The sequence below is a fragment of the Puma concolor genome, chromosome F2, assembly GCF_028749965.1.
Source record: "Puma concolor isolate L17-30 chromosome F2, mPumCon1.1.hap2, whole genome shotgun sequence".
NCBI lineage: Eukaryota > Metazoa > Chordata > Mammalia > Carnivora > Felidae > Puma > Puma concolor.
This window is the reverse complement of record NC_141684.1, coordinates 38,423,875-38,445,013: the sequence shown is the minus strand read 5'-3', so window position 1 is coordinate 38,445,013 and position 21,139 is coordinate 38,423,875. Positions and strand designations below refer to the sequence as shown.

Genomic DNA, 21,139 nt, shown 5'->3' with positions numbered 1-21,139 from the left:
CTTTTAGCTATTGCCAAGTGGTGCTTTCAACGTGCGTGTACAAATGTTTGAGTTCCTGTCTTCACTTCTTTTGAATATATACCTAGAGGTAGAATTGCTGGATCATATGGTAATTGTATATTTAATTTCATGACAAACTACCATTTTGTTTTTCACGGTGGCTGTCCCATTTTACATTTCCACCAACAATGCACAAGTGTTCCAATGTCTTTACATCTTTACCAACACTCATTATTTTAGGTTTTTTGATAATAGTCGTCCTAAAGAACATAAAATGGTGTTTCATAGTAGTTTTGATTTACATTTCTCTAACAACTAGTGATATTAAGCATCCTTTCAATTGCTTATTGACCACTTGCATATCTTCTTTGGGGGAATATATATTCAAATTTATTGCTGCTATTCAGATTATTTTTGTTGTTGAGGTGTAGGTGCTCCTTAGGAATTCTCTATACTAAATTTTTATTATGTATATGATTTGCAAGTTTTTTTCTCCAGTTCTATGGGGAAACGTTGCTTTTTAATGTTAAGACTCTATCTTAATCTAACTCCCAAACCAGAAACTTAGTTTACCTCTTCTATAAATCTTTTGCTTTTTGTCTTAAAACGTTATCATTTACATTTGACACAGTTTTTTGTAAAAACTGGTATAGCTTGAGCAAGTAAAAAGTGATCAAATGCATATTTGGAATAGTTCTTTGGGGAGGAGGAAAAAGGTAAACTTGTTAGAATTCTTCGTGTTTACAAGGTTATCTTCACAGTAGTTTTTGCTTTTACCGTTTACAGAGATAGCTAACTTAGATTGGTTTTTCTGCAGAAAGATTTTATAACTTTCTACATTGTGGGGAGGTCTTTTCCCGCTTAATTTCTTCTCTTACAAAAAAAAACCAAACATGTTTTAGGGACGCCTGGGTGGCTCAGGTGGTTAAGCATCTGACTTTGGCTCAGGTCATGATTTCATGGTTTGTGGGTTGGTGTCCCGCATTGGACTCTGCACTAACAGTGTGGAGCCTGCTTTGCCTCTCCCCTGTTCATGCTCTCTCTCCTTCTCTCTCAAAATAAACAAACTTTATATGAGAAAAAACAACACGTTTTAAAGATACTTATCTGTCTTCAAAACTTACAGGGCTTGACCATCTATAGACTGATGTTATAGACCACTTTAATAATACTAAATAGAATGAAAATTAAAGCAAATGAACAACTGATTAAATCAAAATGATTTTCATCGGATTAAAGCAAATGCACAACTCATTAAATCAAAATGCTTTTCATCCAGGATGGGCTTCAGGAGGATGTAGGTCTCAGAACTAGTAGGAAGATTGGGATATTAGTACCTATTTTAAAACGAACTTGTATGGGGCACCTGGGTGGCGCAGTCGGTTAAGCGTCCGACTTCAACCAGGTCACGATCTCACGGTCCGTGAGTTCGAGCCCCGCGTCGGGCTCTGGGCTGATGGCTCAGAGCCTGGAGCCTGTTTCCGATTCTGTGTCTCCCTCTCTCTCTGCCCCTCCCCCGTTCATGCTCTGTCTCTCTCTGTCCCAAAAATAAATAAACGTTGAAAAAAAAAAATAAATAAAACGAACTTGTAAATACCTCCTGGTTCTCACATATCTGGGCTAACACATATATGTGTGTGTATGTGTATATATGTGTGTGTGTGTGTGTGTGTGTATGTTGTGCGTGTATATATGTCATGTCAAATTCATAAGGATAGGCTTCATCACTTTTTTTAAAATAAGCAATTATGGGGCGCCTGGGTGGCGCAGTGGGTTAAGCGTCCGACTTCAGCCAGGTCACGATCTCGCGGTCCGTGAGTTCGAGCCCCGCGTCAGGCTCTGGGCTGATGGCTCAGAGACTGGAGCCTGTTTCTGATTCTGTGTCTCCCTCTCTCTCTGCCCCTCCCCCGTTCATGCTCTGTCTCTCTCTCTCCCAAAAATAAATAAACGTTGGAAAAAAAAAATAAAAAAAAAATAAAATAAGCAATTGTGCTTATTAAATTGGTTTAAGAGGCAGTGTATATTGTCTTTTATAATCTAATTTCATAAAATTGACCTTTTTACTGTCTTAAGCCTTGTAAGGAGACGTTTACATAGGTTTTTTTTTTTTTTTTTTTTTTTTTTTTTAAACATTTATTTACTTTTGAGAGACAGAGACAGAGCACAAGTGGGGGGAGGAGCAGAGAGAGGAGACAGAGAATCCAAAGCAGGATCCAGGCTCTGAGCTGTCGGCACAGAGCCCGAGGCGGGCTTGCACTCACAAACCATGACCTGAAGTTGGATGCCTAACTGACTGAGCCACCCAGTCACCCTAGGTTTTTTCTTTTTTCTTTTTCTTTTTTTAATTTTAATTCCAATATAGTTAACATTTGGTGTTATATTAGTTTCAGGCATATACGTAGTTTTTGATTGCATAATATTTTTGAATTAGTCTATATTTTTCTGTCTAATTTTGTTAATGATTCATATTTGAACTGAAAACCATTTAATTAGTGGTGGATTGGGGGACCTGGGTGGCTCAGTCAGTTAAGCGTCTGACTTCTGCTCAGGTCATGATCTCACAGTTCATGGGTTTGAACCCTGTGTCAGGCTGGTTCTGTGCTGACAGCCCAGTGCCTGGATCCTGCTTCAGATTCTGTGTGTCCTTCGCTCTCTGCCCCTCCCCAAGCAGTGCTCAGTTTTTCTCTGTCTCTAAAATATTCTAAACTATTTTACTCCTTTCATACATATCTTTGTCTTATTAATGCATATACATACAGTGAATAGTGTATACAGTGAATAGTTTTAGATCTATGTGGATTAAGACCCAAGGTTAGTCCCCAGTACCGTTAGTGAGGGAGTGTCTTTAAAAGTTGGCATTAAGTTTGCATTATAAGGAAGGCATCTTCCATAGGAGTAGGCTTGCTAACTTGTATTTTCTTTAATAAACAGATTTGTTCAGGTGTACTTTACATAGCGTAAATTCACTCATTTCAGGTATGTAAATACAGTGATTTCTAGCACCTTAATTGAGTTATGCAGCTGTTACCATGAATCAGTTTTAGAACATTTTCACCCTCCCAATAAGTTTACATGCTCATTTACAGTTAATCCCCAGCTCCAGCCACAGGTAACCACTTTCTTTATAAATTTATTTTTTATGGCATGTGAATAGAATCATACAAAATGTGGTATCCTGTATCTGGCTTCTTTCACGTAGATAATGTTTTTGAGATTCATCTTTGACATAGCCAGTAGCTAATTTGTTTTTCATTCTACATCTGTATGTGGCTTTCTTTAACCGAGTAAAATATATTCAGGCTTGCAAATAACTATCCATACCCTTATTCAGAAATGTTTAAATTCCAGAGTTGTATGCATGGCTTTCAAACCTGGTTACAGTTGTTGCTACAACTGTGACTTGGGATGTTCTGAGAATGTCCTTTGTGTCATTAGCCCCTTCTTCAACATCAAATACATAAAAGCTTTTGCATAATTTTTGTGATAATTGCTTTAAAACTTATTTAAGTGTAGAATTTAACTCCTATCAGGGAGATGAATAGCTGGCACTGGGTCTTTTATTAATAGAATTTAAATCTTTGGTAAGTTAATTCATTTTGAAATTGCCTAGTCTTGTCATTATAGGACTTTATAATTTTCGCATCTTGATTGGTTTTATTCTTTATAATTGCCTTAATGGTCCAGGACCTAGCATATAATTGATTTTTAATAAATGTTAATTAAAATGAACCCAAGTAGAATTTAATAATTCTATAAACATTTTTAGATCAGCTAACATAAACTTTGAAGACATTAGAAAAAAGTACAAGTATACTAGGTCATATTAATGTTTAAGGAAGAAAAGGTATGTATATTTTCTTTTTGTTCATCTTCAATTTTTTAAATAAATGATTAGCTTTAATATTGTAAAGCTAATATTCTAGCTTCTGAAGAGAAACAAAAGTTAAATGTGCCATTCTTGAATATCTTAAATTTTTTATCCTAATAAGTGCAAATATTCAGATATGAGTGCTCTTGGAGTTTCTGTTTCTAGAGATTAGTTGTTTAGTCTCATGATGATCTTTGTTTTTTGGGGGAGGAATAATATTTGAAGGTGAATACTTAATTTTTCATACTTAATTTCTCAAAACATTCTTTTATAGAATCCCTATGAGTAATGAAAAAAATCACAAAAGTATTTAGAGGTCTGGCTACACCTGAAAATACTAGATAGAACTGTACCAAGCTTTCATATTACTTTAGAGTTGTGTAGGATGTAGTTTATAAAGTGCCCTGTAATGGATTATTACATGAAGTATACCACTGTTTTCATTAACATAGTTCTCATATTAAAACTAGAGTATAATTTAAATATAGCAAAATTCAACAATTTTATGTGTACAACTCAATGATTTGTGACAGATATATATACTCATGTGGCTGCCAAACTTCTTTCTGGTCCCACTGCAGTTAGTCCCTTTCTCTTTTCCTGGAGTGCGTCAACTTTTGGTGAGAACAGTTGGCTCATAATAAGGGGTAATGCTGGTGTCGATTCAGGGGTTGACTGGTTAGCGTGTTAGCTAGTAGACTCACTATTCCTTGCTTTGTTTTTCCATCCTTCACCCAAACTCATCAGACAACTGATTCTTTTCAGTAGGGCTTGTGGGCTTTCTCTAGGCCACTGTGTGGCCAGAGACTGAGTCTCATAGCATTTTCAGTTGCATAAGAAAATATTTTGTAAATAGGTTTTATATATGCGCATTCACATATTTTGATTTCATTGAGTGAAATCAATGAAGGTAGTGTTTTTTTAAAGCATAGTTTAAGAGAGTAATAAAGGAAAAATAGAAACCTAATTTTAACATGTGAGATATCATAGGACTCTAAAGTATTTTAAGTGACAACAAGCACAGTAGTCTAAATCTTTAACAAGATTAAAACTTTTTAAAAACTTATTTTACTGTTCTCTGTATTTCATTTAATTTATTTACAGCCTTGTATTTGTATCAGGGTGAAAAATTGACCTAAATTGCATTGGCAGTCTCAACTACCAGTTTGTTCATATCAGAAAGAATAGTTTTATTGTGTAAATCCCTGTATTTATTTATGTTTCTTTTGGAGAGTTGGGAAATAGAGAATAGACATAAATCTAGGCTTTACCGATTATGACTGTTTTCCCTCCAAAGATGTCATTGATTTTTCTGTGAATTTATCTTGATTGAATGATTTTTAATAACACATCTTAAAGTGAAAAAATACTACCTCCTAAATAATCTTTATAGGAGTAATAGTCCAGAATCTTAAATTTAATAAATAACATGATTGTTATTTAAATTGCTATTACACTTAATAAATAACATGAACATGTTTTCATCAGATGTTCTGTTGTCTCTCTTAGTACTAACTTTTAAGCCTCTGCTTATGTTGTTTTGGGATTTATTTTGGTTAATTTCAACACTTTGCAACATTTTAGCTATAATTTTCAATTATGAAATTATAAATCTTGTCATTGTATTAATTTTATATTTTACTATATAAAGTACATTTACTTAGAATATTAATGCATTCTTGTTTGAAAAAAATTCCCTTGAAAGAACAGTTTTTATAATTTAACAGTCCTCTCAGGCTTTATTTTTTGTCATGTTTTGATTCTGATCTTATAATGTGTTTAAATGACCAATTGAAAAATACCTACTTTAAGTTTTTAGAGTGTGTGTGTATGGGATTAAAAAGACATGAAAAAACACTACTATAGGTAAATAACATCTGTCTTTATATCAGATGTTTCTCTTTGATTTTTTTTAAGTGCATGAAGAGCATGCAACACATGTTAACAACCAGAGAGTGTTGGTCCAATGAGAACAGGAGGTTTTCTTTGATTTTCCTGGTGGAAAACTTGATATTTTCCACATGGAATTTTATGATCAGTTGGGTGTGAAGTTGTATGGGCAAATAGGATTCGTCTCTTTCTCTTGTTAAAAGTTTTAAACTTAGTAAAATTGTTTAGTGGTACCCAAATGAACATTTAAAATTCATTCTTAGATTATTGACTTTAAATTTGATTTTTGGATATTGGGGAATATTATTACAAGACCTACATACATCTCTTTCTATGAGAAGAATTATGCTAGTTTTTCCCCAGTATTTGGTTTTGTCTATGTACAACAGCAGGAGAATATTATCCTGTGACAGCATTTTATTCTAGTGACAGTATCTTTGAAATATGTCTGTGTTTCATTATTTTTTGGGAACTGAAATGTAAGAGTATATTCAAAAGAATTCTAAGTTATTAATATATTAAGAGGGAAATGGCGTGGTTAGAAATAACTAAATTTAGCCTAAGTTTTTTTTATCATTGCTTCTAAATTTCTTAACTATGTTTGATTTAATCTCTTTTTAATATATTAATTTGAAATTTAGGAACAAATAATCATTGGAGATCCCCATATCCAAAATATCATACAGTGCATACTTAGAGGCAGGAGGTAATCTCTAAGAACAGCATCATAATACTCTTCTATAGCACTTGTACTTTATTAATTCCACTATAAACAGGGATTTATTTGAACCTCATTATAAACAAGTCATGTGTTCTCGATTTTATAAGATGTGGAAATGAAAGATTACAGAGGGTGATATGGTAGACCTAGAGAGATCTGGTTCTAGACATTTTTTAATTAGTTGGTGATGGAACCCTCAATAGCAAGTTGGTAACAATTAGCAAGTTCTCAATAATAACTTTGTGTTCTTTATTATTTATAACTTTAAAAAATATTGCCAGTTTCCTCGATGAATCTGTTAATACTTAGCTTTTTTCAAGTTTCAACTGATTAATGACTCATTTATTTGTTTTAGAAATAATATTTTGGCACCTATCATGTGAAAACTTGTGTTGTAGGCCCTGGAGTCTCATTATGAATAAGACACAGGCTTTCCTCCTTTCTTATCTAAGTATTTAGAGAGATGTTCTATTTTTTTTTTTTAATGTTTCAAGTTTTTATTTAAATTCAGTTAACATATAGTGTAATTTGGTTTCAGGAGTAGAGTTTAGTGATTCATCACTTACGTACAACACATGTACACTGAGCACGCAGTGCTGATCCCTACAGGTGTCCTCCTTAATACCCATTACCCATTTAGCCCATCTTTCCCACCGTCCTCCCTTCCAGCAACCCTCAGTTTGTTCTCTGTATTTAAGAGTCTCTTATGGTTTGCCTCCCTCTCTGTTTTTTTTTTTTTCTTTCTCCTACATTCGTCTTTAATGTTTCTTAAATTCCATTTATGAGTGAAATTGTATGGGATTTGTCTTTTTCTGACTTATTTCGCTTAGCGTAATACACTCTAGTCCCATCCATGTTGTTGCAAATGGCAAGATTTCATTCTTTTTGATGGTTGAGTAATATGCCATTGTATATGTATATACCACATCTTCTTTATCCATGTGTCTGTTGATGGACGTTTGGGCTCTTTCCATAATTGGGCTGATGTTGATAATGCTCCTATAAAAATCAGGGTGCATGTGCTGCCCCTTTGAATCCGTATTTTTATCCTTTGGGTAGTGCAGTTGCTGGGTCATAGTGTAGTTCAATTTTTAACTTTTTGGGGAACTTTCATACTGTTTTCCACAGTGGCTGTATAAGTTGGCATTCCCACCAACAGGGTAAGACAGTTACCCTTTTGCCACATCCTCACAACCTGTTTCCTGTGTTGTTAATTTTTGCCTGACAGGTGTGAGGTGCTATCTCATTGTAGTTTTGATTTTTATTTCCCTGATGATGAATGATGTTGAGCATCTTTTCTAACTCTTACATCGGTAGCTGGGTTTGTTTGATTGGCTTGCTTCTGGAAGATACATCTAATTATGTCCTTCTCCTGCCTAAAATACTTCTTCTAGCTTTTACAGTAAAGATTAAAATCTTTAAAACATTCTGTGAAACCCTCCATGATCTGACCCTGTCTTGGCTGTCCATCTGAATGTCTTCCTCTTTAGTCCCTCAACACTTTTTGCCTTTTTCACTTGGTTGTCTTTCAGCCAGGTCTTTCATCATATTTTTCCACTAGTCAATTGCCTAAACAACTTTTACTTACCCCATAGATACTAGAAATTGACACTTGGTCTGACTAGGACACATTCCCCTAATATATTCCTTCATGTGATATTGTTTCTGTTTTTCACTGCACTTTTCATAGAAGTAATTTTACACTGGTTCATGTGATTATTTAATAGTTCTCCTTTCTTTTTGCTTAACCTCCGTAAGGACCATTTCTTTTTCTATGGAGGATATTTATCCTCAAAACCTTGAATCCGTTGTAGGCACAAGTAAATATTTATTGACATGCAGCTGGTAATTTTTTCAGTGATTTCTTTGTTTTTTTGGTTGTCTGATTGATGAGGTTTTAGATTGTATGTGGTTTTGACAGCCAAGTCTGTCTCCTATTTACTTACATAATATGTGTAAAATGTGCTCTTGGCCCAAGGAAAAAGCCAGTGACTTTAGTTACTGAACTTGAACTAAAATGTTCGTGATTTTTGTAATCAGAATTCTCAAGGTTATATTTGAGTGTTAGTATTACATACATAAAATATATTCTATAAACACATTTCCTTTCTCTTTTTTCCTGAGTAGTTGAATATTTTTCCTTAAGTAGGTGAGTTATTTATATTGATTAACCTAAGAGGTGATGAGAATATGAAGGGACATTTTGCCCCTTTTGTATTTTGCTCATTTGCTACCACCCATGGTTCATTGTACAGTTTTGGACATTGCATATTAATCAGAAGTTGATTATATTTTTATTTGAGTGATATAAAAGTTTTACTCCTTTTTCTCTGTTATCTGATATTTAAATTGAAATAATATTTCAGAAATTTGAAAAATAGTGAATTACTTTCATAACATAATGATATAGTTAGCATTTTAGAGTTATGTGCAAATGCTACACTCGTGATTAAAAAATATACTGGTGGGGATGTGGTGAAAGGGGTATTCTGATACACTGCTGATGAATGTGAAACTATATTCAAACCGTTATCAGGCATGAATTAAAAAGATCAACGTAAAAGTGTCTGTACTAATATAGAAAGAGCTTGATTTCTAAGAATGTTGTTTAATTAAAAAAGCAGGCTATAGACCCTTCCACGTCCATTAAAATTTAAATGTGTATGAATGCATAAAATCAGTAGAGGTCTATAGTTGTGTGTGCTAAACTTTAAGTAGTTATCAGGGGTTTGGGTGGGACCAGGAGGAGCAAAGAGGGGCTTTAAGCTTTCATTTTACCTATCACTTAATTAAAAACATTTTTCTTCATCGAGTATTGATGTATTGTGCAAGTTAAAGAGTCGTATACAGAACTAAATACAAATTTCTTAACTTTTTAAACTGCTTTATTTCTGAGTTAGTGAGGTTTTATACTCATTTTATTTTGGAAAAAGTGATCTAATCTTATTTTACTTTGCAGGATATGAGTAATAACAAAAATACATTTTTTGGAACCAGTTTGTAGGTTCAAGCTTTGCATTTGGGGACTCTATATAAATCTTTAGATCCAGCTGTTGCTGAGGATATTCTTTCAATTGCTATGAGGTGTGTTGATTTTAAGAGAATGGATGGCTGTTCCTCAAGTGTGTGTATGGCAAAAATTTTGCTTATGAACATGAATGGATTGTTTAAGTTAATTCCTTTGCATCGAGTAGTAAAAACTACTTCCACATTTTCTATTTAAAATTTCGAAGGAAGAATTTTCTTTAAAGAAATGCCCTATTGGTCCAGAAATTTCATCAGCTCTGTATTATGATTTGTCAGTAGATGGCACAAGCAGAGTCTTTTAAAGTGTTTGTTAATTAGGGCATATTCATTTTCAATCTTTGCTACTACACAGTCAAGACCTACTTGTTTCTATTTCCCCAAATTTACCCTGGAGTTTGTCCAAGTTGAGTTTTAATGAGTTGTTTATTCCACTAGTTACATTAGGATTTATTTTTCCCTAGAGGGTAATGTTTGAATCGATAGTTTTTAAACCTATTCTGTAAAGTGAACATATGTTTAGACTAGGACTTCTGGATATGTGAAATAAGCATTTGTTAAATAATTTTATTTTCACCAACTTAAGTGTTAAACAGTTGGTTTAGTGAGTTTTCAAAAAGCTAGTTAAGTCCAGAAGTTGTTAGATATTTTTAGTATGAACTTGATTGAACTGTTTTTTTTGAAGAAATTAAATAAATGCATAGTGGCCTAAATCACAATATTGTTGATATTCATTACATTTTAATGAGTCTCCCAAATAGCTTAAATAAAGTTTTAAAAGATACTGATCTGTAATTAAATTTCTGAAGCAAATATGGTATGATGTTATGCTTAGCTGAATTGGGTCTGATGAAGTGGATACATGGGTATTTATTTTTTTTTTATATTTGTTATTAAAAATATTTCAATATTTACCAAAACAAAATAGAATGAAACCTCTTTTCTTTGATAGTGTTACACTAACAGGGGCATTGTATAACCCACCATCTTTTGCTAAATTATTCCTAAATAGTTTATTTTAGTTCAGATGCTACTAGAGTACTTAACAGAAGCATAATAAAATTTACTTTTATTTGTGGCCCTCTACAGCTGGAAAATAAAACCACAAAGACATGTACGACACGTATGAGATAGTTTATTTGTTTATTATCGAATTCTGGCTTTTGTACAACGTGCATTCTTTCCTTTGATGTCAAATTAAATTGAGTCTGAAGGAGAGAATTGCCTCCTACCCTTGGGCAAGACTAAATGTAGGATAAATTAATCAATTTGATTTTGTGTATGTTTAAGTTTTTATTCAAGTCTATGTTACCCATTTGGGAACCATTTTATGTAACATATGATGGTTTGAAAGTTAGAGTACCATATACAGTAGCTGAATTTGTTAAGAAATAGTAAAGTCTCACTTGTAAAAAGAATCCCACTTTATTTTTTCCTTACAAACAGTTACTGCTGTAGTTATAAGAATATGGCTCTTGTTACGCCATAGGACTTTCCATAGAGTATCTAACTGAGTATCGAGTGGTTAGATTAATAGTATATTTTTATATCGTAGGTGTTCCAGATATTTTTTTCTTTAGTATCACTACCAATAAACTTTTTTTGGTAAGGAATTTTGAGAACATCATGTTTTTAAATGCTTATTAAAATAAAATGATTTATAAAATGGCTGCAGTGTTAGGAAAGCAAAAGTAACTGTAATGGCATTATAAATTTGTGCCTTGGATCTGTTTTGTTTTTCCGTCTGTCTCTTTTGATCTTTGCTGTTTTACCTGTTTGGTTTAAAGAATCTTTGTTCAGTGCATATTTGTTTTCTGGTCTGTTCATTCCATTCCTTGGGTTTTCCGGTAAAATGGGTTTTCTGGTAAAATGTGACCAGGATTGTGTGGCTTGAAGGGTAAATCTAGGTAGAGTCACATATTGCCATTACGTACTTGAAAATTGTATGGATAAGGTGATAGATGTCTTAATGTGAAACTGTTTATTTAAATTGCCTGACATGCTAATTAAAAGAGCTGGGTCATTTTGTTGTTTTGATATTTTTGAGTGAGAGAAAGCAATATTTACTTAGACCAATGTTCCTAGGAACAGAGTTCTGACCACTTGAGAAAAAATTTTTTTTTGTTTTAATGAGATAAAATCCACATAATACAATACATTTTAATTATTTTTAGCTGTACAATTCTTTTGTTTTAGTAGTTTCACGCCATCTTGTAGTCATTGTCACTAATTGCAGAACATTTTCTGAATTCAAAAAAAAACCCTATCTTCATGATTTTGGACATTTCATATGAACACAAACATACAATATGTGGCATTTTCTGCTTGGCTGTTCTCATTTAGCATGCTTTCCAGGTTCATCCATGTTGTAGCATTTACTGGTACTCCATTCCATGTAATGGTCAAATAATCTTGTGTGTGCACATATATATCATATTTTGTTTATTCATTCCTGATTTGGATTGTTGGGTTGGGTCGTTCACACTTTTGGGCTACTGAGAATAATGCTGCTGTGAACAACGTATGTATGAGTTTTTATATGAACATGGTTTCCATTCTCATGGGCATATATGTAGCAATATAATTTCTGGGTCATATAGTAACTCTATATTTACTTTTTTGATGAACTGATGGATTGTTTTGCACAGTTGCTTAACTGTTTTCCACTCCTACCTCCTTTGTATGATGGTTACAGTTCCTCTCCTTGCCAACACTTGTTATTTTCCATTTTTATTTTCCTTTTATTATAGCTATCCTAGTGGGTGTGAAGTGGCAGCTCACTATAGTTTTGATTTTCATTTCCCCAATGATGTTGAATATCTTTTAATGTGCATATGGCTATTTGTGTTATCTTTTTTGGAGAAATGTCTATTCATGTTCTAGTTCATTTGTAAATTTCATTTATATCTTTTTGTTGAGTAGTGAGAGTTCTTTCCATATTCTGTACAATAGCCTATTATTACCTATGTGGTTTTCAAACATTGCCTTTATTATCTTTTTTCCACTTTCTGGATAGTAGCCTTTGAGACACAACATTTTAAATTTTTTTTTTTTTCAACGTTTATTTATTTTTGGGACAGAGAGAGACAGAGCATGAATGGGGGAGGGTCAGAGAGAGAGGGAGACACAGAATCGGAAACAGGCTCCAGGCTCTGAGCCATCAGCCCAGAGCCTGATGCGGGGCTCGAACTCACGGACCGCGAGATCGTGACCTGGCTGAAGTCGGACGCTTAACCGACTGTGCCACCCAGGCGCCCCAGAGACACAACATTTTAAAATTCTGATGAATTCCAGTTTATCTCTTTTTCCTTTTGTTGCTTTTGGTACGATATTTATGGAACTAAGATCATGGAGATTTACAGCTATGTTTCTAAGAGTTTTATAGTTTTATCTCAGTATCTCAAATGTATAGGGCTATTATGCTAAATCTTATATTCCTCTAGTGGTGAGTTGTGCACACACATTGTTTTTACTAGACTGCAGTAGGCAGATTCGGGAGGATAACAAAAAGTAGGAGAGATTCTGGAGAAGTCCTGCTACCTCCACATTACTTTGCCTATGTAAATGCCCATAGGATTTTTTATCTTTCTGGTATAATTTTATAGGATGATGATCATTCCTAATCAGTATTTTCTGTGACTTATTGTATGCTTGGTATGTAGATTTAAGTCTTTATTTTAGGCAAGATGTCTTTTGTTAGATATTGCTGTATACTGTTTCTTTTGGTTTGCTTTTTTTCTCCAGGAACACTTGATTAGGTATATATATTCTAGATTGACCTTTTCTGTAATTTATCTCCATGTCTTTTCTAAAATAATTTTATTATTAAAAATACATTTTTGTTTGATTTTGTGAATGTTTCTATCCTGTTTCTGACTGGGTTTTGAGTTATGTTTTCTTTGTTTAACTTCCAAGTATTTGAGCATGTTACAAATACCTTTCTTTTATTAAAAGTTTATAGTGTAATTCCATAGTGATCAGCATATATAATCTGTATGATTGCATTCCTTTTAATTTTATTGAGGCTTGTTCTTGTGGACTAAATGTCCTTGATGAATGTATATTTTGCTGTTGTTGGGAGGGTGTGTCCTGTTGGTTAGTCCAAGTTGATCAGTTGTACTGTTCGTCTTTTTTACCTTTAGTGACTTTTTCTTTCTCCTTTTTCTAGTACTTACTGAAGAGAGGAGTGTTGAATCTCCAGTTTTTGGATTTGTGTATTTCTGTTTTCAGTTTTATCTTTCAAAAAATTCAAATGTAGTTGACCTACAATATTACATTTGTTTCAATTTTACACCATAGTTATTTGACGTTTATATACAGTTGACACTTGAACATGACTGGTTTGAACTGCTCAGGTCCAATAGTACACGGATTGTTTTTGATAAATACAGTATAGTCCTGTAAATGTATTTTATTCCTTATTATTTTTTAATAACACTTTTTAAAGCTTACTTTATTATAAGAGTATAGTATATAATATACAAAATATGTGTTAATCAACTGTTGATGTTAATGGTAAGGCTTAAGGTCAATAGTAGGCTATTAATAGTTAAGACTTTGGAGAGTCAAAGTTGTTGTATGTGAATTTTTGACTGCATAGGGGTCAGCCCCTGTGTTGTTCAAGGGTCAACTGTACATTATGAAATGATCAATATGATAAGCCTAGCTAGCATCTGGCATCCTACAAAGTTTTTACAGTCTTACTGACTGTATTCCCTATGCTCTATTTTACATCACTGTGACTTTATTTTATAACTAGAAGTTTGTACCTCTTAATCCACTTCATCTGTTTTGCCCTTCTTCCCACCTCTCCACCCTCCCTCCTCTGGCAACCAACAGTTTGTTCCCTGTATTTATGAGTCTGCTTCTGTTTCATTTGTTCAGTTGTTTTTAAGCTCCACATTTTTGTGAAATCACATGGTATTTATCTATCTCTGTCTGACTGACTTCACTTGGTATAACACCCTGAAGGACCATCCATGTTGCCACAAATGGCAAGATTACCTTTTTTTTTTATGTCTGAGTAGTAATCCATTTTGTGTGTGTGTGAGACATCTTCTTTATCCTTTCATTGATTGATGGTCACTGAGGTTGCATATCTTGGCTATTGTAAATAATGGTGGAATGAACACGAGGGTGCATATATCTTTTATAATTAGTGTTTTTGTTTTCTTTGGGTATATACCCAGGAATGGAATTGCTGGATCTTACTGTAGTTTTGTTTTTAATTTTTTGAAGAACCTCCATACTGTTTGTTTGCCATAGTAGCTATACCACTTTACATTCCCATCAATAGTGCAGGAGGGTTATTTTTTTCCCACATCAGTGCCAAAACTTGTCCTCTTCTTCTTTCTTTTTCTTCTTTCTTCTTCTTCTTCTTTCTTTTTCTTTCCTCTTCTTCTTCTTCTTCTTTCTTCTTCTTCTCCTCCTCCTCCTCCTCCTCCTCCTCCTTCTTCTTCTTCTTCTTCTTCTTCTTCTTCTTCTTCTTCTTCTTCTTCTTTTAATAACAGTATTTGACAGGTATGAGGTGGTATCTCATTGTGGTTTTGATTTGCATTCCCTGACGATTGATGATGTTGAGCACCTTTTCATGTTTCTGTTGGCCATCTGTAGGTTTTCTTTGGAAAAATGTTTATTCATGTCCTCTGCCCAGTTTTTAATTGCATTGTTTGTGTTTTTGGTGTTGAGTTGTATAAGTTCTGTATATATTTTGGATTCTAACTCTTTTTTTGATCTGACATTTGCAAGTGTCCCATTCATTTGGTTGCCATTTTGTTTTGTTGATGGTTTCCTTCTCTGTGCAAAAGCTTTTTATGTAATGCAGTCCCAATAGTTTATTTTTGCTATTGTTTCCCTTGCCAGAGAATATCTATCTAGAAAAATGTTCTATGGCCAGTGTCAAAGAAATTTCTGCCTATGTTCTCTTGTAGGGTTTTCATGGTTTCAGGTCTCACATTTAGATCTTTAATCCATTTTGAATTTATTTTTGTGTATGGTGTAAATAGGTGGCCCGGTCTTAATCTTTTGAATGTAGCTGTCCAGTTTTCCCAACACCATTTATTGAAGAGACTGTCTTTTCTCCATAGTATGTTCTTGCCTTTTTCATTATAGATTAGTTGACCATATAATTGCGGGTTTGTTTCTGGGCTTTCTTTTCTATTCCATTGATTTACGTGTCTATTTTTTGTGCCATTACCATATTCTTTTGATTACTGTGGCTTTGTAGTATAGTTTGAAATAAGGGAATGTGATTACCTCTAACTTTGTTCTTCTTTTCTCGAAAAATGCTTTGACTATTTTTTTTTTTTTTGTGATTCCATACCAATTTTACGATTATTTCTCTTCATTCTGTGAAAAATACCATTGGTAGTTTGATAGGGATTGCATTGAATATGTAGATTGCTTTGGGTAGTATGAACGTTTTAACAATATTAATCCCTTAAGGATTCAACAATATATAATTTATACATATTAACAGCATATGTCAATAGAATTAGTTCTTCCATCAGAATAGTATATCTTTCCATTTATTTCTGTCATTTTTATTTTCTTTCATCAGTGTCTTAGGGTTTTTAGAGTACAGGTTTTTACTTTGTTGGTTAAATTTATTCTTAGGAATTTTATTATTTTTGATGTAATTATAAATGGTATGTTCTTAGTTTCTCGCTATTTCATTATTAGTGTACAGAAATGCAACAGATTTCTGTGTATTAACTTTATATTGTACAAGTTCATTGAATTCATTTATTAAAAATTTTTTTTTCTGGTAGAGTCCTTTGGATTTTCTGTATATTCATGTCATCTATAAATGGTTTTACTTCTTCTATACCCAGCTGGATACTTGAAAAAAATTTTTTTTCTGTGGTTGCTGTGGCTAGAATTTTCAATACTGTGTTGAATAAAAGTGGCAAGAGTGGGTTCCTATGCCTTGTTCTGATCTTAGAAAAAAAGCTTTCAACTTTTCACCATTGTATATGATGTTAGCTGTGGGATTGTCATATATGGGCTTTGTTATGTAGAAGTATGTTCCCTCTATACACACTTTATTCATTTTCATCAGAAGTGTATGTTGAATGTTGTCACCTTTTTTTTTTCCTGCATCTGTTGAGATGATTGTATGATTTTTATCCTTAATTTTATTAACATGGTGTATTCTGTCCATTTAAGTTGTCGATTTTCTTTTTTTTTTTTTTTTTAATTTTTTTTTTTTTCAACGTTTATTTATTTTTGGGACAGAGAGAGACAGAGCATGAACGGGGGAGGGTCAGAGAGAGAGGGAGACACAGAATCGGAAACAGGCTCCAGGCTCTGAGCCATCAGCCCAGAGCCCACGCGGGGCTCGAACTCCCGGACCGCGAGATCGTGACCTGGCTGAAGTCGGACGCCTAACCGACTGCGCCACCCAGGCGCCCCTTATGTTGTCGATTTTCAACCATCTTTGCGTTCCTGAAAGGAATCCTACTTGATCATGGTATATGATCCTTTTAATGTATTGTTGAATTTGGTTTCCTTATATTTTATTGAGGACTTTTCCACCTATGGTTGTAAGGTTTATTGGTCTGCAGTTTTCTTTTTTGTAGTGTCTTTGGTTTTGGTATCGGAAATATTGGCATTGTAAAAGGAGTTTCTGTTGGTTTGTTTGTACCAACTAAACTTGTGTTTTTTTATCCTCTGCCTGTCTTTAAGATTTTCTCTTTAACCCTGGTTTTCAGCAATTTGATTGTAATGTACCTTTGGTATGATTTTAAGTGTCTTCTGCTTGGGGTTTGTTGTTTTCTTAAAAGTTTGGCCATTATTGCCTTAAATATTTTTTTGTTCCGCTTCTCTCAATTCTCCCCTCTATTTTGGGACTTGCAATTACACCTGTTGGATGTTGCCTGACCATGTCCCAAAGCTCATGAAGGCTTTTCCTAATTACTTGAGACCTTTTTCTTTGATCCTTGATCTCCTGGAACCTTCCTAAGAAAATTATGAAATGCATGTCAAAATTGTCAGGGAAGCAAGAGGAAGGAAAGCATTTATCTATTCATTTCCAGGCTTTCCATACATGAATACAAAATAATTCCCATGGGAGTCTCTCACTGTTCAGTCGCTTTAAGCAATGACTGTAAAAATCTGCATTAACTGGTCTTTATAGCAGGGGTTGGAATAAGAGGTAGGATTGATGGGCCTCTGAGGTTTTATACAAGAGATGCCCAATACTCAAGGTGGATACTGTTGGGAAGATGATAAAGGGTAGAGGTTTATGGGGTTGAGGAAAGTGTAGGGTGGCTGAGTCTACTATGGTAGCATCCTAATTTTTTTCTTTCTCTTGGTTTTTCTTTTTTCTACTTGCATATTTCATTAACTTTATCATCTTGTTGTTCACAGACATATTAAACATTTTCTAACTTTGAAGCTTTGTTATTTGGAAAATTTAATTATACAAGGTACCTCATTCAAAGAAAGAACCAGACGACTAAGACACCAGTGAATTAGATATTCCCAGACAGAGATTCTAAAAAAATTTTTCTGTGTTATTGTCAAATAATCTGGGTATAATGTAAATTTTTCATAAATACTTAGGAGGTATAGAATAGAGTTCTCTGGATTAGAATCCCTGGATTTAATTTTTGGATTTTTACTTAATAGTTTTATACTATTTGATTCAATGGGTTAATAGATATAAGACATTTAGAACAATGCAGGACTGGTAGTAAATTTTCTTAGATGTTAACTAGTATTATTTTCATTGTTACTTTTGAAGATTGTCTTGGTTGAAAACTTGTAATTGAACAGTGTGTGTGTGTGTGTGTGTGTGTATGAATGTGTATGTATGGACATTATTTTAGTTTGTATTTTTATTTTTTATTGTAAGAGGTTCTGAAATAGTGAAATTTAAAGTCTGAAATTGTAGGGGCACCTGGGTGACTCAGTCGGTTAAGTGGCTTTCGCTTAGGTCATGATCTCATGGTTCGTGAGTTCGAGCCCCATGTTAGGCTCTGTGCTGACAGCTCAGAGCCTGGAGCCTGCTTTGGATTCTGTGTCCCCTTCTCTCTCTCTGCCTCTTTCCTGCTCGCACTCTTTGTCTCAAAATAAATAAACAGTCAAAAAAATTTTTTAAAGTATGAAATTGTGTATCTATTTGATTTAATTATTATTTAAAATATTTTTGATATATACTTTTTTTTTTTTTTTGGCTTACAATCTAGGTCATTTCATATGTTGTTATTTGTAAATGCTCTTTACTGTATTGTTCTTTCTCTTTTCTTATGCAGGACCAAAAGATCTCAGATTGCTATAACTGAAGGTATATTTGAACTTCCAAATCTCACAATTCAAGCTACAAGAGCACAGACACTTCTGCTGCAAGCAATATATCAAAGTTGGTCTCATATTGGAAATGTCAACTCTTTATCAGTGAATGAAGCTTTGATGAATGAAGTTTTCCAAACTATAGGTAAGAGCACAATCTTGGCAAGTTTATGGAAAATTCTTATGAGAGGTTACTAATATTTTATTATTCAAATCCATAAGTATAGCCTGCTGAAATTAAATTGTGTCGTGTATTTCTGTGTAAGTGGATATTTATAGCTCCAAAAAAATTTCAGGATATGAGGTAAGCTGTTCAGTTTTATTCCCTGCAACCAATTTCTGGATATATTTTACAGTTTCAAGAGATTATTTTTTACCAGCATCTTGCACAATTAATCCTTTGGCCTCACGGGGATAACTTCTGAGGGGATCAATATAATGTGTATGTTTGAAATGATAGCCAGTATGTTTGGTTAGTAAATTGGAATAAAGTTATTGATCATGATACTTTAAAACATGGTAAGCAAATTATCTTTTTTGTGTACTCTTACACCTTGAATGAATGAGTTAACTACTAAAAATAAAAAATCTGCTTTGATGCCAGAATAGGAGATACTATCTTTATCTTGTCACTTACTTTACAGGCAAACAAAAAAACTTACAAAAGTTTTGCTTTTTGTAGTTGTCTCTGTTTAAAGTAATCTTGTTAGTTTTGTCAGTAACACTAAAGTAGTTTTGAAAGAAGGATATATTTTTATTAAATGTAATCATCATAAATAATAACCTGTTAATTTTCTACTTCATTTGCCTATGAGAATAAGACATTAGCTTTTTTGTTCTTATGATGCTTTTGAACATTTTAATTTGAGATCTTACTATGGGGAAATATAAGCTCTAAAAAAGAAAAAAGGCATAAGTAGAGCCCCGCCCTTTTCTGTGTGTGTGTGTGTGTGTGTGTGTGTGTGTGTGTGAGAGAGAGAGAGAGAGAGAGAGAGAGAGAGAGGGAGGGAGGGAGGGAGGGAGGGGCAGGCAAAGCACAAGTGGGGGAGGGGCAGAGAGAGAGGGAGACTCAGAATCAGAAGCAGGCTCCAGGCTCTGAGCTGTCAGCACAGAGCTTGACACAGGGCTCGACTTAAGAATGGTGAGATCATGACCAGAGCCGAAGTCAGATGTGTAACCAACTGAGCCACGCGGGCGCCCCTGAGCCCTTCTTTTGACATGCCTAGTGACTAATGTAAAATTTTATATAGTTGTTTTGTGTCAGGTTTTATGATTTTGTAAAGAATGACAAGGCAAATGTTTCATTAGCCTAGAGTTGTTGACTTAGATCTTATGAAAGGCCTTTAAATTCTCTGAACCCTCTGAAATAGTATGCAAGTTTTAGTGTGTGTATGAACACATACACCTCCTCCCACACACATGAACATATTTGTAATCTCTTTTTAAATTGATTCTTTTATTAAATGTAGTGACTCTATCCCTCAGTCTTTTCATTTAAATCTATTTTTTCTTACATTAACATAGTTACAATTAACTTTCCTTTGTTTCACATTTGCTTGTACTTCCTCTTGCATTCTTTTACTTAAAACTTGTTTGTCTTTATGCTTTTGGTACATGTCTTGGAAACAGCATATAGCTAGATATTTTAAATGAAGTTTTATAGTCTGTATTATAGCTAGTGAATTTAATCAATTTAGGTTGGTTTGATTGTTTTGTGACTGGTTTTATCGTCTTATTTTTTGTCTCCTTTTATACTGTTTTAACTCTGCTTTTTAAAAGATTGCTATTTTATTTTCCTGTTTCTCCTTGATTAGAATTTGTATGTTGTTGTTGAATTATTGGCTTAAACAATAACTGCTGCTTGGGGAAAAAAACTCGTTGTCATTACCTTTAAAAAGTTAAATGTGGAGTTACCATATGACCCAGCAATTTTACTTGTAGGTATACACACAAGATTATGTGTCCACCAAAATCTTGTATATGAATGTTCATAGCATTATTTTCTTTTGCATTTAAAAGTGCTTATTTTAAAAAGATTTATATATTTAAGGTATTCATATTGTTGTTTTGATGTATATGGTGAAACGATTACTGTAGTCAAGATAATTTATATATTTCCTCACAGTTACTATTTTTTTTTTTTAATGTGGTGTGAGTACACAAAATCTATCTAGCAGATTTCCAGGATACAGTGTTAGTTATGGTCATCGTATATCATATTGCTAGGTCTTACTGATTCTACATGACTGTAATTTTGTATCCTATGACCAACATCTCTCATTTCCTCCACTTTCCTTCCCCTGGTAACCACTGTTACTTCTGTCTTTGTGTGTATGAATTAA

General features: G+C 33.6%; 1 protein-coding gene across 7 annotated transcripts in view; it reads left to right on the top strand.

Annotated features, from left to right (window-relative positions):
- VPS13B (vacuolar protein sorting 13 homolog B) overlaps nt 1-21,139 on the top strand; it is an 822,593-nt gene that overhangs the window by 144,613 nt on the left and 656,841 nt on the right. For all 7 annotated transcript variants that reach the window (XM_086696045.1, XM_086696043.1, XM_086696044.1 and 4 more), the window contains one exon: nt 18,761-18,942. In XM_086696045.1, the coding sequence (XP_086552171.1) occupies nt 18,761-18,942 (182 nt within the window). The remainder of the gene's footprint in view (nt 1-18,760; nt 18,943-21,139) is intronic.